The 20526-nt window shown below is 40.3% G+C and overlaps 2 protein-coding genes across 2 annotated transcripts; both read right to left on the bottom strand.

Annotated features, from left to right (window-relative positions):
* Window positions 1-5025: 5025 nt before the first annotated feature.
* Window positions 5026-9874, bottom strand: LOC139407144 (headcase protein homolog). The gene is made up of 4 exons (XM_071150611.1): window positions 9445-9874; window positions 7033-8121; window positions 5795-5949; window positions 5026-5517 (listed from the first exon to the last, which is right to left on the bottom strand). The coding sequence occupies exons 1-4, from the start codon at window positions 9605-9607 to the stop codon at window positions 5353-5355; spliced, it is 1572 nt and encodes a 523-aa protein (XP_071006712.1). The 5' UTR covers window positions 9608-9874; the 3' UTR covers window positions 5026-5352.
* A 414-nt stretch (window positions 9875-10288) lies between these two features.
* LOC139407124 (costars family protein ABRACL) lies at window positions 10289-16957 on the bottom strand. The gene is made up of 3 exons (XM_071150531.1): window positions 16857-16957; window positions 15787-15852; window positions 10289-11653 (listed from the first exon to the last, which is right to left on the bottom strand). The coding sequence occupies exons 2-3, from the start codon at window positions 15845-15847 to the stop codon at window positions 11469-11471; spliced, it is 246 nt and encodes an 81-aa protein (XP_071006632.1). The 5' UTR covers window positions 15848-15852; window positions 16857-16957; the 3' UTR covers window positions 10289-11468.
* Window positions 16958-20526: the final 3569 nt, after the last annotated feature.

The raw sequence follows: 20526 nt of genomic DNA, 5'->3' as shown, positions 1-20526 counted from the left end.
GGTTGTCAGTTGAATGGTGTTGTGTTGGCTAGCTTCAGGGTTAAGCGGTCGGGTGTTAAGGAGCGTGGATTGTGGGGTCATATTTCGAAGAATGCATGACCCGACCTCCGCCTCTCCCGAGCCCGTTCAGGAATTGCAGCGATGAGACAAGATCGTAATTGGATATGGCAAAATTGGGGAGAAAAAGGGAGAATAATAAAATAATGTCACCCCATCATAGGAAAGCATGCAGTTTATTAGGCTACAGATTAAATAAGTTATGATGATCTTCACAGGGTGGTGAAAGTGCAGGGTGATGAACCTCATCACTGTGCACTTTCACCACCTTGTGAAAGTCATAATAACTTATTTCATCATAACTTATTTCATCATACCTTATTTCATCATAACTTATTTCATGCTCCTTTCAATAAATATCAAGGGTCTTATTATGGTGACATGATGATCGATGCTTGGCTGCTATTTGACAAATAAAAATAATCTTGCACTTTTGTCCATAATATCTCATCATGTAGTAGGCTACAATATACCTGCACTGTATCTGCAAGCCGCTGGCTAGAGCGCACATGCCAATACCAGAGTGGGCATATTCGCTATAGCTATGCAACATTTTCTGTGACAAAACCTTCAGTATGGTAAGAATGTATTGTAACGTTTTTAAACGCTGTGTTCTACTCCCTTCACAGAACAGCGCAAACTGGCCCTAACCAGAATAGAAAGAGGAGTGGGAGGCCTCGGTGCACAACTGAGCAAGAGGACAAGTGTCTAGTTTGAGAAACAGACGCCTCACAAGTCCTCAACTGGCAGCTTCATTAAATAGTACCCACAAAACACCAGTCTCAAAGTCAACAGTGAAGAGGCAACTCCGGAATGCTGGCCTTCTAGGCAGAGTTGCAAAGAAAAAGCCATATACAGTGCCTTGCGAAAGTATTCGGCCCCCTTGAACTTTGCGACCTTTTGCCACATTTCAGGCTTCAAACATAAAGATATAAAACTGTATTTTTTTGTGAAGAATCAACAACAAGTGGGACACAATCATGAAGTGGAACGACATTTATTGGATATTTCAAACTTTTTTAACAAATCAAAAACGGAAAAATTGGAATTGAATGAATTGAATGAATCCATCCAATGAATGATCCAATGTTGACCTAAATGACTAATGATGATAAATACAATCCACCTGTATGTAATCAAGTCTCAGTATAAATGCACCTGCACTGTGATAGTCTCAGAGGTCCGTTAAAAGCGCAGAGAGCATCATGAAGAACAAGGAACACACCAGGCAGGTCCGAAATACTGTTGTGAAGAAGTTTAAAGCCGGATTTGGATACAAAAATATTTCCCAAGCTTTAAACATCCCAAGGAGCACTTTGCAAACGATAATATTGAAATGGGAGGAGTATCAGACCACTGCAAATCTACCAAGACCTGGCCATCCCTCTAAACTTTCAGCTCATACAAGGATAAGACTGATCAGAGATGCAGCCAAGAGGCCCATGATCACTCTGGATGAACTGCAGAGATCTACAGCTGAGATGGGAGACTCTGTCCATAGGACAACAATCAGTCGTATATTGCACAAATCTGGCCTTTATGGAAGAAAGCCATTTCTTAAAGATATCCATAAAAAGTGTTGTTTAAAGTTTGCCACAAGCCACCTGGGAGACACACCAAACATGTGGAAGAAGGTGCTCTGGTCAGATGAAACCAAAATTGAACTTTTTGGCAACAATGCAAAACGTTATGTTTGGCGTAAAAGCAACACAGCTGAACACACCATCCCCACTGTCAAACATGGTGGTGGCAGCATCATGGTTTGGGCCTGCTTTTCTTCAGCAGGGACAGGGAAGATGGTTAAAATTGATGGGAAGATGGATGGAGCCAAATACAGGACCATTCTGGAAGAAAACCTGATGGAGTCTGCAAAAGACCTGAGACTGGGACGGAGATTTGTCTTCCAACAAGACAATGATCCAAAACATAAAGCAAAATCTACAATGGAATGGTTCAAAAATAAACATATCCAGGTGTTAGAATGGCCAAGTCAAAGTCCAGACCTGAATCCAATCGAGTATCTGGAAAGAACTGAAAACTGCTGTTCACAAATGCTCTCCATCCAACCTCACTGAGCTTGAGCTGTTTTGCAAGGAGGAATGGGAAAAATTTTCAGTCTCTCGATGTGCAAAACTGATAGAGACATACCCCAAGCGACTTACAGCTGTAATCGCAGCAAAAGGTGACCCCACTGGGTGAGATCTTGCGTGGAGCCCCAGATCGAGGGAGATTATCAGTGGTCTTGTATGTCTTCCATTTCCTAATAATTGCTCCCACAGTTGATTTCTTCAAACCAAGCTACCTATTGAAGATTCAGTCTTCCCAGCCTGGTGCAGGTCTACAATTTTGTTTCTGGTGTCCTTTGACAGCTCTTTGGTCTTGGCCATAGAGGAGTTTGGAGTGTGACTGTTTGAGGTTGTGGACAAGTGTCTTTTATACTGATAACAAGTTCAAACAGGTGCCATTAATACAGGTAACGAGTGGAGGACAGAGGAGCCTCTTAAAGAAGAAGTTAGTTAGGTCTGTGAGAGCCAGAAATCTTGCTTGTTTGTAGGTGACCAAATACTTATTTTCCGCCATAATTTGCAAATAAAGTCATTAAAAATCCTACAATGTGATTTTCTCGATTTTTTTTTCTAATTTTGTCTGTCATAGTTGAAGTGTACCTATGATGAAAATTACAGGCCTCTCTCATCTTTTTAAGTGGGAGAACTTGCACAATTGGTGGCTGACTAAATACTTTTTTGCCCCACTGTATCTACAACACAAAATCCATGTGTACCTGTGTGTAAAGTGCGTACGTTATCATGTGTGTGTATGCATGTGTCTGTGCCTACGTTTGTGTTATTTCACAGTCCCCACTGTTCCATAAGGTATATTTTTACCTGTTTTTTATATCTGATTCTACTGTTCTACAGTTACCTGATGAGGAATAGAGTTCCATGTAGTCATGGCTCTATGTAGTACTGTGCGTCTCCCATAGTCTGTTCTGGACTTGGGGATTGTGAAGAGACCTCTGGTGGCATGTCTTGTGGGGTATACATGTGTGCCCGAGCTGTGTGCTGGTCTTTTAAAAAGACAGCTCGGTACCTTCAGCTTGTCAACACCTCTTATAAAAGCAAGTAATGAGGAAGTCAATCTCTCTTCCACTTTGATCCATGAGAGACTGAGATGCAAAACCAGTTCTTTAAACATGCAAAACCTGTTTTGTTTAACTCTTGAGACATTTTTATTGGCTAAATTAACTTTGATCTGTCTTTTTAATTGTGTGCTCTGTATTTAGTTTAAGATAGGTTATAGGTAGGTGTAAAATAAATATAATTAGCCTTTAGCCTATTTCTGTAATTTGTTGGGTATGGTAGCCACCTGCCTTTGTTGGAAATTGCTGCAATATAGCCTGTTCAAAAGGTTTAAACCAGTTTGGAAGTGTTTTGCTCCATTCTGTTGAGCCATTTTCTTTGGCCAAATTAAATTAGCTCCTGAATGGTGCAGCATTCTAAGGCACGACATCTCAGTGCCAGAGGAGTCACTACAGACGCTGGTTCGATTCCAGGCTGTATCACAACTGACCGTGATTGGGATGTCCATAGGGTGGCGCACAATTGGCCCAGTGTTGTCCGGGTAAGGGTTTGGCCGCGGTAGGTCATCATTGTAAATATGAATTTGTTCTTAACTGACTTGCCTAGTTAAATAAAGGTTAAACAAATGAAAAAAGTTCCAAATGTAATGCTGTGTTTGCAGCAATATAATAGCCTGCTCTTATTTTTCCTATAAACAATGGCTTGACTTACTTTTCATATTACCCTAAAAAAAGTTTTGAAACTTTTGTGAAGGTTTGTTGTGGCTATTATTAAGCTTTAGCTACTGCAAGCCTATGAAGGCAGTGTGCACTGGCGTTCCAAACAACTCTAACAGTTGAACTTGAGGTGAGCAAGAATGTTTCAGGCCTATTAGAGTTACTCATATAATCTTACACTATAACGCTTATCTATATACAGCATATTCTGATTGACAATGAATGAATTAGCCTCCTTTTGTACATCTATATCTCTATAACCATCACTCAATGAAATGCATGTTGGTGTCCTAGCATCCTGCCGGTGATATCTCTATCTTTCTGGGGCTAGGCCTAACCTTCTCTTCCATTATATAGGCTATATTTACATATATTAATATCATACAGTGGACACCTAAGCCTATAGGCCTATGCATGCAATGCCCTGATGCATTTAGTGCTCACATCTCCAACAGCTGAATCGTGAGGTGGACAATTATTATTTTAGGAAAGCAGCCCAAAAAAAATACAAATTAATTGGCTATAATGTTTGGGCCGATATCCCTCATTTAGTCCAATGTGAATGGATATGGGCGGTCAGTACATTTCTGAAATGTCTGGTCAATTAAAATCTTCCTGGTCACGTTGTCCGGCACCCTAAAAATGTTTAAAACATCCCACTGCTGGCCTGCTTTGAAGCTAAGCAGGGTTGGTCCTGGTCAATCCCTGGATAGGAGACCAGATGCTTCTGGAAGTGGTGTTGGAGGAGGCACTCTTTCCTCTGGTCTAAAAATAAATATCCCAATGCCCCAGGGCAGTGATTGGGGACATTGCCCTGTGTAGGGTGCCATCTTTCAGATGGGATGTTAAATGAGTGTCCTGACTCTCTGTGGTTACTAAAGATCTCATGGCACTTATCGTAAGAGCAGGGGTGTTAACCTTGGTGTCCTGGCGAAATACCCAATCTGGCCTTCATACCATCATGGCCACCTAATCATCCCCAGCGTACAATTGGCTTATTCATCCCCCTTCCTCTCTCCTGTAACTATTCCCCAGGTTGTTGCTGTAAATGAGAATGTGTTCTCAATCAACTTAACTGGTGAAAAAATAATAATAATGAGATTCATAGTGTAATTTATATTGACTAATTTCTGCCTACTCTAGGCAATTATGATGAACAAGAGCATGCAACATTTCTTTCTCTCCTTTATTATATATTTGTCATCCTTTTGTAAAAAAGCAAATTTGGCATACAGATACATTCACTTGTTGTCACAGTATATGTGTTTCATCTTTTTAAGTGCCAGACAGTTCCGACCATTGTAGGTCTTATGAATATAACTTTTTCTGAAATCATATAGATGCTGTCTTGGACATTTTTAGTCGAGTCATATTCTTTCTATACATACAAAATAAAACAATAACTAAAGCCCAGAAAAAAGTATTTAAGGGCCAAAAATAAAGTTGCCTAGATAAAAAACAGAAACAAGAGAAACAGCACTAGCATGCATGCACATTTGTCAATAAGCTTCCAAGACTTTGAAGGAGGAGAATGGCTTGACAAAGTGGTAGTCGAGGTTCCCACAGTGGGGGCACTGCTGCACGTTGCTGTACTCTGAGAAGTACTGCATCCCCACCCTGACATCTATGACTGGCTTGCCACAGTGCTTGCAGTTCAGACGGGCCTAAGGGTACAAATGGAGGAAATGGCTAAGGATCCGCAGTAGTTGACTTTGCCATGCATAATGTCAATGAGACGATTTGATAGGAAGAGATCTAGCCCCAACACAAAACCTGATTTTTTTTAACTGACTTTGGTCCATGAAGCTACCTTATGGTAGGCAGCCTGCCATATTTAAATGACACCCCTGAACCATCTGGATGCTAACTCAAATATGACTTTCAAACTCATCGTGAGGAGAAAAAAAAAGATATATAGATAAATACTAATAGCCTACTCACCTGACAACATGGTGTGGCGGCCAGTATATCGTAGGTGTACATCGTCCCCAACTGGTGCCAGCTCCCATCCCACCTGGACTTGCACTTGATACAGACAATTTTGTGGACTCCCTCCAGACAGTCGACACATATTGCATACAGATGCATCAGCCTCCCTTTACAAGAGAGACAATAGGGTTGTTTAATAGATTCCACAAATAATCCCTAAAGCGTGAAAAATAATCATGCATTACAAAGCCTGAAGATCAAAGCAACAGCATTCAGCCACAGATTTAATTCTTATCCATGTGGTGAATAGCTACTAAGAACCTGTTTGTGGAAAACAGTATAGATTGACTTGATTGATATGCATGTCATGCTTGATCACATTCATGTGCCATAATAATTTTGTTTAGTTCTCAATGAAAGTAATGAATTATATTGTGCCAGGTTTATTATGGTGTGTTCTTATCTCAAATATATGCAAGGGATAACACCCTTGCTGACCAAAATAACAATTATGAAAATTCACAACCAAACGAGTTATTCTGAAATACACTAAAACATGCATATCTGGAAACAGCTGTGGTCCAAATCATTTGCTTGCAGCAACATACTGTAACTCCTGGGGCCTGATCAGCTGTCAACAGTAAGCCTGAACATTTCACTGTCCACATTTCTTCTACCACAACAGGAACCAGCATATAGGTGTCAGGTAGCCTAGAGGTTAAAGAGGCGAGCTAGCATGTCCGACCCAGGTTCGACGAGGAACAATCTGTTGGGAAGTGAGCTGGCAACCAGAGGGTTGCTGTCGGTACCAAATCCTAGATGACATTGACTGCCGTTGTGCCCTTGAGCAAGGCACTTAACCCCCCAACAACAACAGCTCTTGGGGGTCCAGTGTGGCAGCACCGCTACAAAATCTGTATGCATGTGTGTTTTTCTGCAGTGTTGGGTTCAAAGTCAAACGTCAGATGGAACGTGTGCAATTCACCAATAAAGTGATCTTTCTCTTAAACTCGGGTTCAAGACAATCATTTTCAAATTTTTAATTACAGGTCATCAGATTGTTTGTGGGAAAATATGTCCACAGAATATTAGAAAAATAATTATGTAATTTCCAGTTTGCAATATTTGAGTTTGTACCCAATCACAACATACATGCATGCATGCGCAATGGTTGGGCAGTCTGCTGGTTTTGATAGCCTAAGTGTTTCAAATTCTGTTTCTCAGAGATGGACATTGTTCCAAAGACCTACCTTGCAGATGGCACGGCACATCGTACTCAATCTCATCGTGTCTGGAGGGGCTCAGGAACAGGGTTCCGTCCACCAGGGGGAACTGCTCAAAGACAGGCAGGGTGCGGTGGCACAGGGCACAGTTGACCATGTTCCTGTGGCTGGCGCTCAGAGCCGACAGGATGTACCTCCTCAGGTCCTCTCCCTGGCCCGCCTGGGCATCATCCTCCATACGTACGTGGTAGGTGTTCAGCTTGTGTCTGGGTATGTGGGTCAGCAGCTCTGTGAGGTCCAGCCTCCGCAAGAACTGCACTGGGTTGTCCCCTGGGGTGAGTCTGGGCAGGGGCAGGATGGTGTGATCGAGGTGGCCTCCGCGACCCAGCATGCCGCTTGCCAGCATGTGCTTCCGGTGACTCTCCATGTGCACCGCATTCTTCAGGAACTCCCCCAGGTGCCGGGAGCTGCGGGGCCCTGTGAATGCAGGCGGGGAGAAGAAGGAGAAGCCTGACGGAGGGGACTGACCCGGGGAGTCACAGGGTGAGCGGGGCCCCAGGCTGCTTCCACAGAATAGGCCTCCGTGACCCCTCTCCTGAGAGTTCTGCCGATCCACTGACTGTCGGCGAGGCAGCTCCTGACTGGATGCTCTGTGAGCCAGCTTACTGCCCCCAGGCAACTTGCCCCTTTTAGGATCATCAGTGGGATCCAGCCCACCTCCACATGCACCCCCTCCAGCTGAACTGCTCAACTTCCCTAGACTCTTCTCCAGAGGCACCTTCTTCTTCACCTCTGTCATGCGCTTCACCTGGTACCAGTCCGTGTCTTTCTTAAGGTGGCCCTGGCCACAGCGGCAGGAGCAGAAGCGGAAGGCCAGGTCGTATCCCTTCTTAGTCCACATGTTCTGCCGGCACTGCTTCTCGTTCCAGCTGCGGGCCCTTCCAATGCAGTTGAACTGGACCAGGATGCTACTCTCCCACTCGTAGAAGCACTGCAAGTGCATCCAGTTGCCATAAGGGCAGCTATCACTGTTACACACCACACGTTGATAGTCATCCTTGTCAAGGTCAATGTCTCTGGCCAGACTGCACACAAGAGGGGTAGCACAGGGTGCCTCTGCAGCACACAAAACAAAACAGAGTTACTATATCACTCATAAACATATTATAACATCTCCATACGAAATATGACTTGAAAATTAAAAAAAAAAAACATGCTGAGGCTCAACATTCACTTTGGACATATTACAGAGCAACAAAACAATATTAAACAGAATAGATTTGTGTTCATGCTATCAGGACTAGCTCCTTGGACTGCAATGTTGACAAAATTCTATGCTGTTACTGAACGATTCAGGACTCAAACATCAATGCACAGTCAGTCTGGAATTTAACTTTAAAACGGTAATGGACTGTGTGAACATTCAATAATAAGAAGAAGGCTAATGGGATTATGTGTTATCTTGCAACATAAGAGCCATCATTATTGAGTATGGATCACTGAGAAGTGGTGCCTGAATACCTGTCAGACAGGGAAACCCTCAGTGTGTGTCTGTCTGTCTGTCTGTCTGTGTGTGTGTGTGTGTGTGTGTGTGTGTGTGTGTGTGTGTGTGTGTGTATGGTAGATCAATTTCCTCCTTTCATTTCCTGTACTTCATTGTCATCTCTCAGCCCTCATAGTTTCTAGACAGTGTATCAGAAACAATCCCATGCATGCACTGTAATGTGCCTAACTATACCTGCATCAAAACTCAGTTCAGTTAAAAATAAAAATAAATAAGAAGAACAGGACTAGTCTATGCCTCTGCAACATGATTATGAGTCACCAACTTCAGGCTGCCAGGGTGATTCAAACATAAACCTGAGGCTCTGTACAATGAATTCCATCATTGTTCAGCTATTTGCCTACCCCAGCACATTTTATTAATTGGTAATATTTTGTTTATAAAGAGCCGACCGGAATATGTTTACATGACAAAACATATTTCATTCAGATAGTAAGTTAGGCCTGGTATAACTTTGATGCCAACTATAATGTATATACAGCCTATATGCACAGCCTACTTATATCGTTTCTGTGTTACTTTATCTGACTCAGGACACAGACGTTGCAATACCGACAATGTATCAAATTAAGTTGAACTTGAGCAGGCAAGCGGCGAGGTGCCAGCACTACCCATGAACAAGGCCACAACTGACACTGTACATGTGTGCGTCGTGATATGACAGTGCATAGAGCTCCATTACGACGCATCATTAAATGATCAATGCATAATGCTCGTTGGCAATTACACTATAACGCGTGAGTTATGAAGCCTACAGTCGATAACAACAAAAATGTGAAGCACCGTAAAGCGTACGTTAGCTCATAGGCAATAATAAAATAAAATCCATTGCAATAACTTCGGTCACGCATGTTTTGACACAATTTCACTCTTACCACTTCTATGCTCGTTGAACGGTGCAGCTGTAGCCCCTAATAATGTTGCTGTTACCCCTGGTGCTCCTCCTGTTGCGGCAGCACTGGCTCCATTTTCTTGTTCATCTCCACTACTATTAGTCCTTTTATTTCTCTTCCCCCTGTTGCTTTTCTGGTTGGGCATTTTACTGATCCAGATATGAATACTTTCAACCCATCAACGGCTGGCTGACATTTCTGCGGATTCCATTTGAATCCTACTTCAGAGATGCAATGATTCTCTTCTTGATTGCAGGTGGTACTGTTTACAGCTATATTATCTCCATCCAGGTTTATGCAGTTGTGACAGCAAAGGCAACCTACGAAGAAGGCGTGTCCGTTTCTTGTTTTGATTCCTGCTCTGAATGTAGATCCGTCAGGCGCTGTTCTGTTTTCCTCCTGCCGCCATGACGAAACACGGCTCCGCCCCCCGAACCTTGCTGTAAATTATTATTCGAATTAACAAGGGAGTCCCACGTAAAGCGTCCTGGTAAGAAAGGAAAACTCAAGTAATTCCTCAGGTTCAAGTCAATGCTTTCTTTGGGTTATCTGTGGCAACAATTGAAGTCATACTCTATCGCATTGTCAGCTATCTAATGATTACTTCTAAAAGTGCAGACATCAGTGCAGACTTAATAGACTGGTGGTAGTATAGCCTACTGTCCTTTTCACAATACATATATTCACATTTTCTTCAAGAATGCGATGTTATATAGCACAGCATAAGGTTACAAAATATATATATACACACATGACCCTTCTGTATGCTATACATCTGTAGTAGGGAGCCTATAGATTTATGTATTTTTTAAATCAGGGTGCAAAGTGAAGGTTTGTTCTTTATTAACTGAGTATTTCATCCTCAGAACACTTTCTTTGGAATACATTAATGTCAATATGTCAATAATTTGGAAATTATTGGACTTTGGAAAGGAACTGCACTTTGATGATCATACATGTATTGTGCTCAATTTGTAATTTGTTTATTTTTTTCTTGTTAAACCAATTATTATTAATTTTTTTTGAAGAGTTACTATTGCTTCCCATGTCAAGTTTCAAATCTATTTCCTACCAGGACACAATACTAAGCATCGTGTATCTTCTTTGAACATTAACACCATGCATGATAAGCCTATATTCACAGTTCATGGTAACCCACACAATTTGATGACAGAGTCTTATTCATGATATGGGGCACATTAAGTAAGCCACAACATACATGTTGCAGGTATAGAAATGTGATCAACAACTCCCTAGCCTGTAAAATAGAGAACATCTTATACATCATTTCTATCCATCTACAACATTTGAGTACTTTATCAATATGTCTCTTATTAAGACTATTCTATGCTTGCATAATATACAACACTGTATCTGGAATGAGGCAAACTTGTATTCTAAATAAACGAGTCTAATTTCAAAGGTCAGTTTAACATTTGGTCCTGAGGAACATTACAAAACCTAATTCTTATTTGGCACAAATCACCCTGTCATTAAATACTACTAAGAATCACACAGGAAATCCATTGGCTTAATCCCCCTTGGTTATAGCGAAGGCAAAGGTTTGTGAGTGGTCGATAGAGAAAAGACAGTCATGCAAACATATAAAAGCTTGAATAATACATACTCAAATGCTTAACATTAGCATGAATAAAATAAAAATCAATATGTGCAAAAGCCTCTCTTGAAACACTGCCATCTTAGTTTTTCTAAGGAAGTCCACAAGAGGTACCAAAATGACCATGTAAACAATAAATGAAGTTGCCATTTGGTGATTCCTGTAAGGTAATTTGTTTCCTAAAACAGCTAGGTGTATTTCGTCCCCTAGAATATACTCGTTATGAACAATATTCTAATGTGGTATACAAAGTGTTACATTCTCAGCCTGTACATTTGTAGTCCTAAAAATGTATCAAAATGTTGATTTGTGATCCCTGGTTGGTAGATGTAATAGTAACGCCTCAAAGAAACTTGACTTTGCATCTGAATAACGATAGCCATCAGTTTCATTCTTGCAGGAGTGTGATGTCAACATTGTCATGGACACCTTGCAGGAGCAGCTCCCCTTCAAATGCGATGATCTTCTTCCTCTTGGCAGCCCTCAGAGTCCCAACCAAAGCCTCAAAGATATTTGCGCACCTATCGTCATTGAACAGGACACCAAATTTTACACAAGTTTGTCCATCTGCATCTGTAAAACAAGGCAAGGTAGTATTAAAAAAGAGAATCCTGTATTCCTTCAATAAGAAAAAAAAAAAGAAAACAAAACGTTCCTGAAACACCTGTGAATGTCTATCACATAAACAATACTCGTCAAATGTTTGGACACACCTACTCATGCAAGGGTTTCTTCATATTCTACAATGTAGAATAATAATAATAATAATAGGCGAAAACATCAAAACTATGAAATAACATATGGGATCATGTAGTAACCCCTCCCAAAAGTGTTAAAATCTAAATATTTCATATTTGAGATTCTTCAAAGTTGCCACACTCTCAACCAGGTTCATGAGGTGGATTACATTTCAAGTAACAGGTGTGCCTTGTTAAAAGTTAATTTGTGGAATGTATATCCTTCTTAATGCGTTTCAGCCAATCAGTTGTGTTGTGATAAGGTAGTGTTGGTATACAGAAGATAGCCCTATTTGGTTAAATCCCAAGTCCATATTATGGCAAGAGCAGCTCAAATAAGCAAAGAGAAACGACAGTCCATCATTATTTGAAGACATGAAGGTCAGTCAATCTGGAAAGAATTACCTCTGCTGCAGAGGATAAGATAATTAGAACGAACTGCACCTCAGAAATTGCAGCCCAAATAAACGCTTCAGAGTTCAAGTAACAGACATATCAACATCAACTGTTCAGAGGAGACAGCGTCAAATCAAGCCTTCATGGTCGAATTGCTGCAAAGAAACCACAAAAGGACACCAATAATAATAAGAAGAAACTTGCTTGGGCCAAGAAATACACGCAATGGACATTAGACCGGTGGAAATCTGTCTTTTAGTCTGATGAGTCCAAATCTGAGATTTTTGGTGTCTTTGTGAGACGCATAGTAGGTGATCGGATGCCCTCCGCATGTGTGGTTCCCACCGTGAAACATGGAGGAAGTGTGATAGTGTGGGGGTGCTTTGCTGGTGACACTTGTCTGATTTATTTAAAATGAATCTCACCAATTGAGATTGGTTGTGATGAGTTGGACCGCAGCATGAAAGAAAAGCAGCCAACAAGTTCTCAGCATGTGGGAACTCCTTCAAGGCTGTTGGAAAAGCATTCCAGGTGAATCTGGTTAAGAGAATGCCAAGTGTGCAGAGCTGTCAAGGCAGAGGGTGGATACTTTGAAGAATCTAAAATATAATTTAACACTTTTTTGGTTAGTACATGATTCCATGTTATTTCGTAGTTTTGATGTCATCACTATTATTCTACAATGTAGATAAGTCAAAATAAAAGAAAAACCCTTGAATGAGTAGATGTCCAAACTTTTGACTGGTACCATGTTTAGTGTTTCCTCTAGCACTGCACAGTATTGGCAGGGGATGACACTGAAACGAGCCATTCCCAAATAGGCTGCGGCAGCTGAGGAGCAAATAGGGGGGGATGCATGGCTCTGTAAACAAGGAATTAAAGCCAGGGGATTTTCAACAGCAGGAGAGAGCATAGAGGTAGTGGAGCTAATATGGGGTGGTTATTTGGAAAAGTCTGAGATGAGTTCACAAACTGGATGCTCCACTGCCGGAGGATAAAGTTGGTGTCCAAATGAAGACAAAACAGGCTTACTTTCAGTGCACCAATTAATTATGGATCACATTAATTGCATGATGGTGTTGGGGATCCACATGGTATGCAGACTTTGGTTCCACCCCAGTGCTAATGAACTCAACTATCCACCAATCCCTTGAACCAGGGGAGCATTCAGCAGGACAACATTTTGGATAGAAATGTTATATAGAACAAACATGCCTCTACGCAACGTTTGTTTGTTGGAACTAGTGCTGAGCAATTAATGCTGAGGTCGGTTCAGTTATGCTTATTTGAAAACAAAATCATGGATTTCGATTTGATATATTTTATTAAGCAACTGCATTATGAAATACTGACATTAAAATTAGTAGAGCTTTTTAATGAAAATGCCAAAGCCAAAAACAAGCAATTAGGGTTCAATGAGATCCATTGAAAATATTCCATCGTCTCAGTCAGGTCCACATAGTAATTAACTATTTTAAGATATTTATGTTACTTAGTTTTACTTGATGGCTTTATAATTTTACTTAAAGTCGTCATCTCATCTCAGGCAGCCAGATATTTCTGTTCTTCCCATACTGTAGGCTACTGTCTTTAGTCACCCCATTAAGCTAGGCAAGCCTGCCTAAGTATGCTGCTCTCTGAAGATATCATTTGACTAGTTCTTCAAAGTAGATCAGGCATACTTTCAATAACTCTATCCCTATCATTCTTTATGTTGTCTCTCTCTCATACGGTGGCGTATGGGGTCTGTGTGCATCTAAACAAACCGGCATAAAATTAGTGGTGTAAAGTACTTAAGTAAAAATACTACAAGTCATTTTTGGGGTATCTATACTTTACGATTTATATTTGACAACTTTTACTTTACCACATTCCTAAAGAAAATAATGTATTTTTTACTCCTGACACCCAAAAGTACTTGTTACATTTTGACAGGAAAATTGTCCAATTCACACACGTATCAAAAGAACATCCCTGGTCATCCCTACTGCCTCTGATCTGGTGGACTCACTAAACATACATGCTTCATTTGTAAATTATGTCTGAGTTTTGGCTATACAAATTATTTATACTTTTGATACTTAAGTATATTTAAACCAAATACTTTGACACTAGTATTTTACTGGGTGACTTTCACTGGAGTCATTTTCTATTAAAGTATCTTTACTTTTACTCAAGTATGACAATTGGGTAGTTTAACAACAACTGCATCTGTGTCTGAGCCGGTAACGAACAGGTGCAATGGATTATGGCCATTGCCGTTAATTACCACTTTTCGCCACTAAACTATACTGAACAAAAATATAAAAACGCAACATGTAAGGTGTTGGTCCCATGTTTCATGAGCTGAAATAAAATATCAGAAATTCTCCATATGCACAAGCTTATGTCCTTCAAATTTTGTGCACAAAATTAGTTTACTACTCTTTTAATGAGCATTTCTTCTTTGCCAAGGTAATCCAGCCACCTGACAGGTGTGGTATATCAAGAAGCTGTTTAAACAGCATAAACATTACACAGGTGCACCTTGTGCTGGGGACAAGAAAAGGCCACTAAAATGTGCAGTTGTGTCACACAATGACACAGATGTCTGAAGTGGAGGGAGCATGCAATTGGCATGCTTACTGCAGAAATAGCCACCAGACCTGTGAGGGGGGGGGGGACAAAAACGAATTCGGATTGGCTGGGCCTGGCTCCCCAGTGGCTGGACCTACCGGCTCCCAGAGCCAACCCTGGCTCCACCCCTGCCCAGACATCTGAAATCCATAGATTAGGGCCTAATGAATTTATTTCCATTGACTGATTTCCATATATGAACTATAACTCAGTAAAATATTTTAAATTGTTGCATTTATATTTTTGTTCAGTATAGGTTGAAATGTTGCTTAATAAAAACTACGACTCCCTTTGGACCAGCATCCCATATTCTGTTCTTGACTTAATTTCTAATGATTTGATTTCTCTCTTGAGAAACTAAATGGAATTCAAGTAATTGAACCAAAGTTGGAAATGTGTTGTTTAATAACCGAAACCCCCTCTGAAAATATGGCTAATGGCTCAGCACTAGTTAGAATTTAGCTGGGAGGGGGAAAAAATAAATAAATAAATAAAATAAATAAAATAAATAAAGTCTACACACCCTATTTGGAGAGAATTGTAGAAGTTTCAGATTACAGCACAACCTCTATTACAGGAATCACACCACCTATCCCTGCTGATTTGATAATTATAAACAGATGGTCTTGCAAAGTACATTGATTAAGCACTTCATCCGGTTGGTTTCATCCTTGGGATTGACATTGAGGTCTGAAAGGACGCCTGAAGATTATGATCACTTGCCTGAATTAAGTATCTATTTTCATCTTCACATACGGAACTAAAAGGACCAGACTACTGGAATTATTAGGATTTTGGTTATCAGTAAAAAAAAAAATAATAATTAAAAGTCACCTGCCTAATGGAGCAACCCTCAACTTGTGACAACTCGGGTCACTTGCCCCGGTCAATAGGGCAACCCCCATTGCATTGGTTATTTGTTATAAGCAAAGTGCACTGTAATACAAGACTACTTACTTTTACTGCCAAGCCGTTGGATCTCTCCAACAAGCAGAGATACTTCATGTTGGACGTTCATTGCAACTAGAAGTGTAACAAAATGTAAGTGTCACATGCCAATATTATATGGGCATTCCCAGAAACCAAAAGCAGCAAGGGAGAGGGGGTGTCATAATGTAGACATGTGTCATAACATCCCTTGTAATGTATTATAGGATAAATGGGCTCCTGGTTAAGACAGGATACACCATCACAGTATTATAAAGATGGTCCGTTTCTCAAAAATGTAGCCTACGCAGCAGCAGAAACAAGTCAGTTTCACATTGTAACAAGCTGCAACAAAATTGCCTTCCATATGAAAAGTGGGGCGGCAGGTAGCCTAGTGGTTAGAGCATTGGGCCAAGTAAATGAAAGGTTGCTAGATCTAATCCCCAAGCTGAAAAGGTACAAATCTTTCGTTCTGCCCCTGAACAAGGCAGTTAACCCACTGTTCCTAGGCAGTCATTGTAAATAAGAATTTGTTCTTAACTGACTTGCCTAGTTAAATAAAAAGGTTAAAAAAAAAGAAAAAAAGACTATCAATGCGGAAGTAGGCTAGCTGGGCTCAGTAGGGTTTAACCTATTTACCACAGCCGCAAAGTCAAAATGGGCTGTAATGGTGACAAAAAAAACACCCTTTGTCTAAATATAAGTTTAAGCAAAAATTAGCAGTGTGGTTTGGGTTAAAGTCACATTTTAAGAAGAGAAATTGTAGAAATAGGCGAGATATGACTTTGTTGCTGTGATAACTAGTGACGACCGATCACTACCTAAGGGAATTTAGAATCAATCACGTTGAAATAGACGGTGAATCCGTTTCGAGACCCATTACTTGACCCCTGTCCAGCTTGACTATTTCGATCCTTTAAAAAATAAAATAAAATAATTTGATTCTAGACTACATAAACACGGCTATGGCAGACAATGGAAGGAAATGCGAGAGGCTGCCGGCTAAAGTGATGATAGAGTTTAAATGTAGGCTAATAACCCAACAGACTATGCGCATGTTCTATTTCACATTTAAATTGTTATTAGGTTGCGGTATTTACCTGAGTAAGAGCGATATCCCGATATAACACGATGCCTGAGTTGAATTCAACAGGAAGAGAAAGAGGGACGAAGCAAATTAAAACTGTACCATAAAAGGCAGTATTGCCGACGTCATGACCACTCCTTATTTGGCTACAGGGAGGGGGAGCTTAAAACTCCTTTTAGCTTTGGTGATGATCAGCTAGTTTATACAGAGCTCAGTTTGGAAGGCATAGGCTTACGTGAAAAATCTTGTTTTAATACGTACATAAGGCAAATGTTCCGGAACCAATTTACGCCTAGAGGAACATTTTTTCTGGAACATGCTTTCTCCTGACATTGTCTGGAAAAAAAGCTTGGTTGATGCATTACAAAATATTGTATAGCAAACAAATTTAAGGAAGTGCTCTTTAAGATTGTACATAAGATATATCCATGTAATTCTGTGTTGTCCAAATTTGTGGCTAATGATGACATCTGCGAAAAAGTGAACGTTGACTCACTTGTTCTATGAATGTTAATGGTCTTGTTATCAATGCAATAGTAACATATCTATGATAGATTTTTGGGAAAAACCTTGCAGAATACTTGTTTACCTTTTTGAACACCACCCATGTTGTTGACAAATGATATGTTACTATTGCAATGATAACAAGACCATCTAAATTATTGTGATTTATTTTTTATTCTTGTTGCTTTAAACAAGACAAATTCCAGAATTTCAGGACCCTTTCTTTCAAAGATAATTTGTAAAAATCCAAATAACTTCAGATTTTTATTGTAAAGAGTATAAAACACTGTTTCCCATGCAACCAAACAATTAATGAACATGCACCTGTGGAACGGTCGTTAAGACACTGGCAGCTTACAGACGGTAGGCAATTAAGGTCATAGTTATGAAAACTTTGGACACTAAAGAGGCCTTTCTATGGACTCTGAAAAACACCAAAAGAAAGAGTGTTCTGCCATGGCCATCAAAGAGCCCAGATCTCAATCCCATTGAGCACGTCTGGAACCTGTTGGATCGGAGGGTGAGGGCTTGGGCCATTCCCCCCCAGAAATGTCCGGGAACTTGCAGGTGCCTTGGTGGAAGAGTTGGGTAACATCTCACAGCAAGAACTGGCAAATCTGGTGCAGTCCATGAGGAGGAGATGCACTGCAGTACTTAATGCAGCTGGTAGCCACACCAGATACTGACTGTTACCTTTGACCCCTCCTTTGTTCATTCAATGTCTGTGGAACTTGTTCAGTTTATGTCTCAGTTGTTGAATCTTATGTTTATACATGTTAAGTTTGCCGAAAATAAACGCAATTGACAGTGAGAGGACTTTCTTTTTCTGCGTGTACACTACCAGTCAAAAGTTTGGGGTCATTTAAATGCTTCATTTTTTTTAAAAGAAAATGCCAAATATTTGTCCATTAAAATAACATCAAAATGATCAGAAATACAGTGTAGACATTGTTAATGTTGTAAATGACCATTGTAGCTGAAAACAGCAGACTTTAATGAAATATCTACATAGGCCCATTGTCAGCAACCATCACTCCTGTGTTCCAATGGAATGTTGTGTTAGCTAATCCAAGTTTATAATTTTAAGTCACTAATTGATCATTAGAAAACCCTTTTGCAATTATGTTAGCGCAGCTGAAAACTTGAGCCAATTTTTTTTTTTTAAAGCTATAAAACTAGCCTTCTTTAGACTAGTTGGGCATCAGTGTTTGTGGGTTCAATTACAGGCTCAAAATGGCCAGAAACAAATAACTTTATTCTCAAACAGTCCATTCTTATTCTGAGAAATGAAGGCTATTCCATGCAAGAAAATGCCAAACTTAAGATCTTGTACAACGCTGGGTACTACGCCCTTCACAGAACAGCGCAACCTGGTTCTAACCAGAATAGAAAGAGGACTGGGAGGCCATAGTGCACAACTGAGTAAGAGGACAAGTACATTAGAGTGTCTAGTTTGAGAAACAGACGCCTCACAAGTCCACAACTGGCAATTAAATAGTACCCGCAAAACACCAGTCTCAACGTCAAAAGTGAAGAGGCAACTCCGGGATGCTGGCCTTCTTCAGTTGTGCACCAGGGCCTCCCACTCCTTTCTATTCGGGTTAGAGCCAGTTTGCGCTGTTCTGTAAGGGAGTAATACACAGCGTTGTACAAGATCTTCAATTTTTTGGCATTTTCTCGCATGGAATAGCCTCTCTTTTCTCAGAACAAGAATAGACTAATGAGTTTCAGATGAAGGTTCTTTATTTCTGGACATTTTGAGCCTGTAAATCGAAACCACAAATGCTGATGCTCCAGATTCAAGCAGCACAACGGTTCTCAGCTGTGCTAACAATTGCAAAAGGGTTTTCTAATCAATTAGCCTTTTAAAATTATAAACTTGGATTAGCTAACACAACGTGCCATTGGAACACAGTAGTGAAGGTTGCTGACAAACGGCCTATGTACGCCTATGTAGCTATTCCATAAAAATAAAAGCCTTTCCAGCTACAATAGTAATTTACACCATTTAACAATGTCTACACTGTATTTCTGATCAATTTTGTTATTTTAATGGACAAAAGTGCTTTCCTTTCAAAAACAAGGACATTTCTAAGTGACCCCAAACTTTTGAATGGTGGTGTATGCATTTTGTCTGTAGCTGTGTTTTGTTAGACATGTTTGATGTAGGGATGTAAATTGATAATTTGGTATTATGAAAAAAATAAGAGGTTGAGCTTCGCTGTTGGACACGATTAGCAGATCTACATTTTGCCATTTCCACTGCACTAATATGCACGGTGGCTCTATCGTCTCTGTTGCTGCATGTGCTAGGTTTAGCCAGACTACTGCAAACAAAGCCATTCATTAAAAAAACATATATACACATATGTACTTCCAAAAAGTCTAAATAAAAAGTTTTTTTTAATGCCTCATTGGCATCTCCAATGTATTGAGCTGTTGTAGACTTCCAGCAATGACAGCGGTAAATGACAATAGTATATCCCTTCCAGTCTCGCAGTCCCTGCTGCTGAAAAGAATCCCCAATTGCATGATGCTGCCACCACCATGCTTCACAGTAGGGATGGTGTTAGACGGGTGATGAGCTGTGCCTGGTTCTCCAGACATAGCGTTTTGCATTCAGGTCAAAGAGATACATTTGTCTCATTAGACCACTGAATCTTTTGCCTTATGCTTGAAGTCTTTCATGTGCCTTTTTTGCATACCCATCTTAGCCAAGGAACTCTATCGTTCTGTCAGAGTGGTCATTGGGTTCTTGGTCTCCTCCCTGACCAAAGGTCTTCTTGCCCAGTTAGGTCAGCTCGAGGCAGAGTCTGGGTAGTTCCATATTTTTTCAATTTCTCAAAAGATGGAGACCACTGTGCTCTTGGAAACATTCAACACTATAATTTGTTTTATACTCTTCCCCAGATATACCTTAATACAATTATATCTCGGAGATCTACGGACAATTCCTTGGACTTCATTGTTTCTGCTCTGACATGCACTGTTGGACCTAGGTGGTTCTTCAAGATTTTATTGGCAGACTATATCCAAAGAGGTGTATTGCCACCGCTTGGTGGGATGAAAACATAGTTTAACAAAAAAATAAATAAATAGGGTAATGAAAAAAATTAACCTCATAAGCTGGGTTCTAATACTCATACTAACCTCACTAATCATACTATGTCTGATGTAAA

Source organism: Oncorhynchus clarkii, chromosome 4, assembly GCF_045791955.1.
Source record: "Oncorhynchus clarkii lewisi isolate Uvic-CL-2024 chromosome 4, UVic_Ocla_1.0, whole genome shotgun sequence".
NCBI lineage: Eukaryota > Metazoa > Chordata > Actinopteri > Salmoniformes > Salmonidae > Oncorhynchus > Oncorhynchus clarkii.
The sequence above is the reverse complement of the archived record's forward strand: the minus strand, read 5'-3'. Positions and strand labels throughout refer to the sequence as shown.

What these genes read in the sequence shown, in the direction of transcription:
- LOC139407124 (XM_071150531.1), bottom strand. Translation starts at nt 15,847, where the DNA reads ATGAACGTCCAACATGAAGTATCTCTGCTTGTTGGAGAGATCCAACGG. An exon ending in CCAACGGCTTGGCAGTAAAA is followed by an intron (nt 11,654 to 15,786) that starts GTAAGTAGTCTT and finishes CTTGTTTTACAG; the next exon opens with ATGCAGATGGACAAACTTGT.
- LOC139407144 (XM_071150611.1), bottom strand. Translation starts at nt 9,607, where the DNA reads ATGCCCAACCAGAAAAGCAACAGGGGGAAGAGAAATAAAAGGACTAAT. An exon ending in TGTGCCGTGCCATCTGCAAG is followed by an intron (nt 5,950 to 7,032) that starts GTAGGTCTTTGG and finishes TCTCTTGTAAAG; the next exon opens with GGAGGCTGATGCATCTGTAT. An exon ending in CCGCCACACCATGTTGTCAG is followed by an intron (nt 5,518 to 5,794) that starts GTGAGTAGGCTA and finishes TTGTACCCTTAG; the next exon opens with GCCCGTCTGAACTGCAAGCA.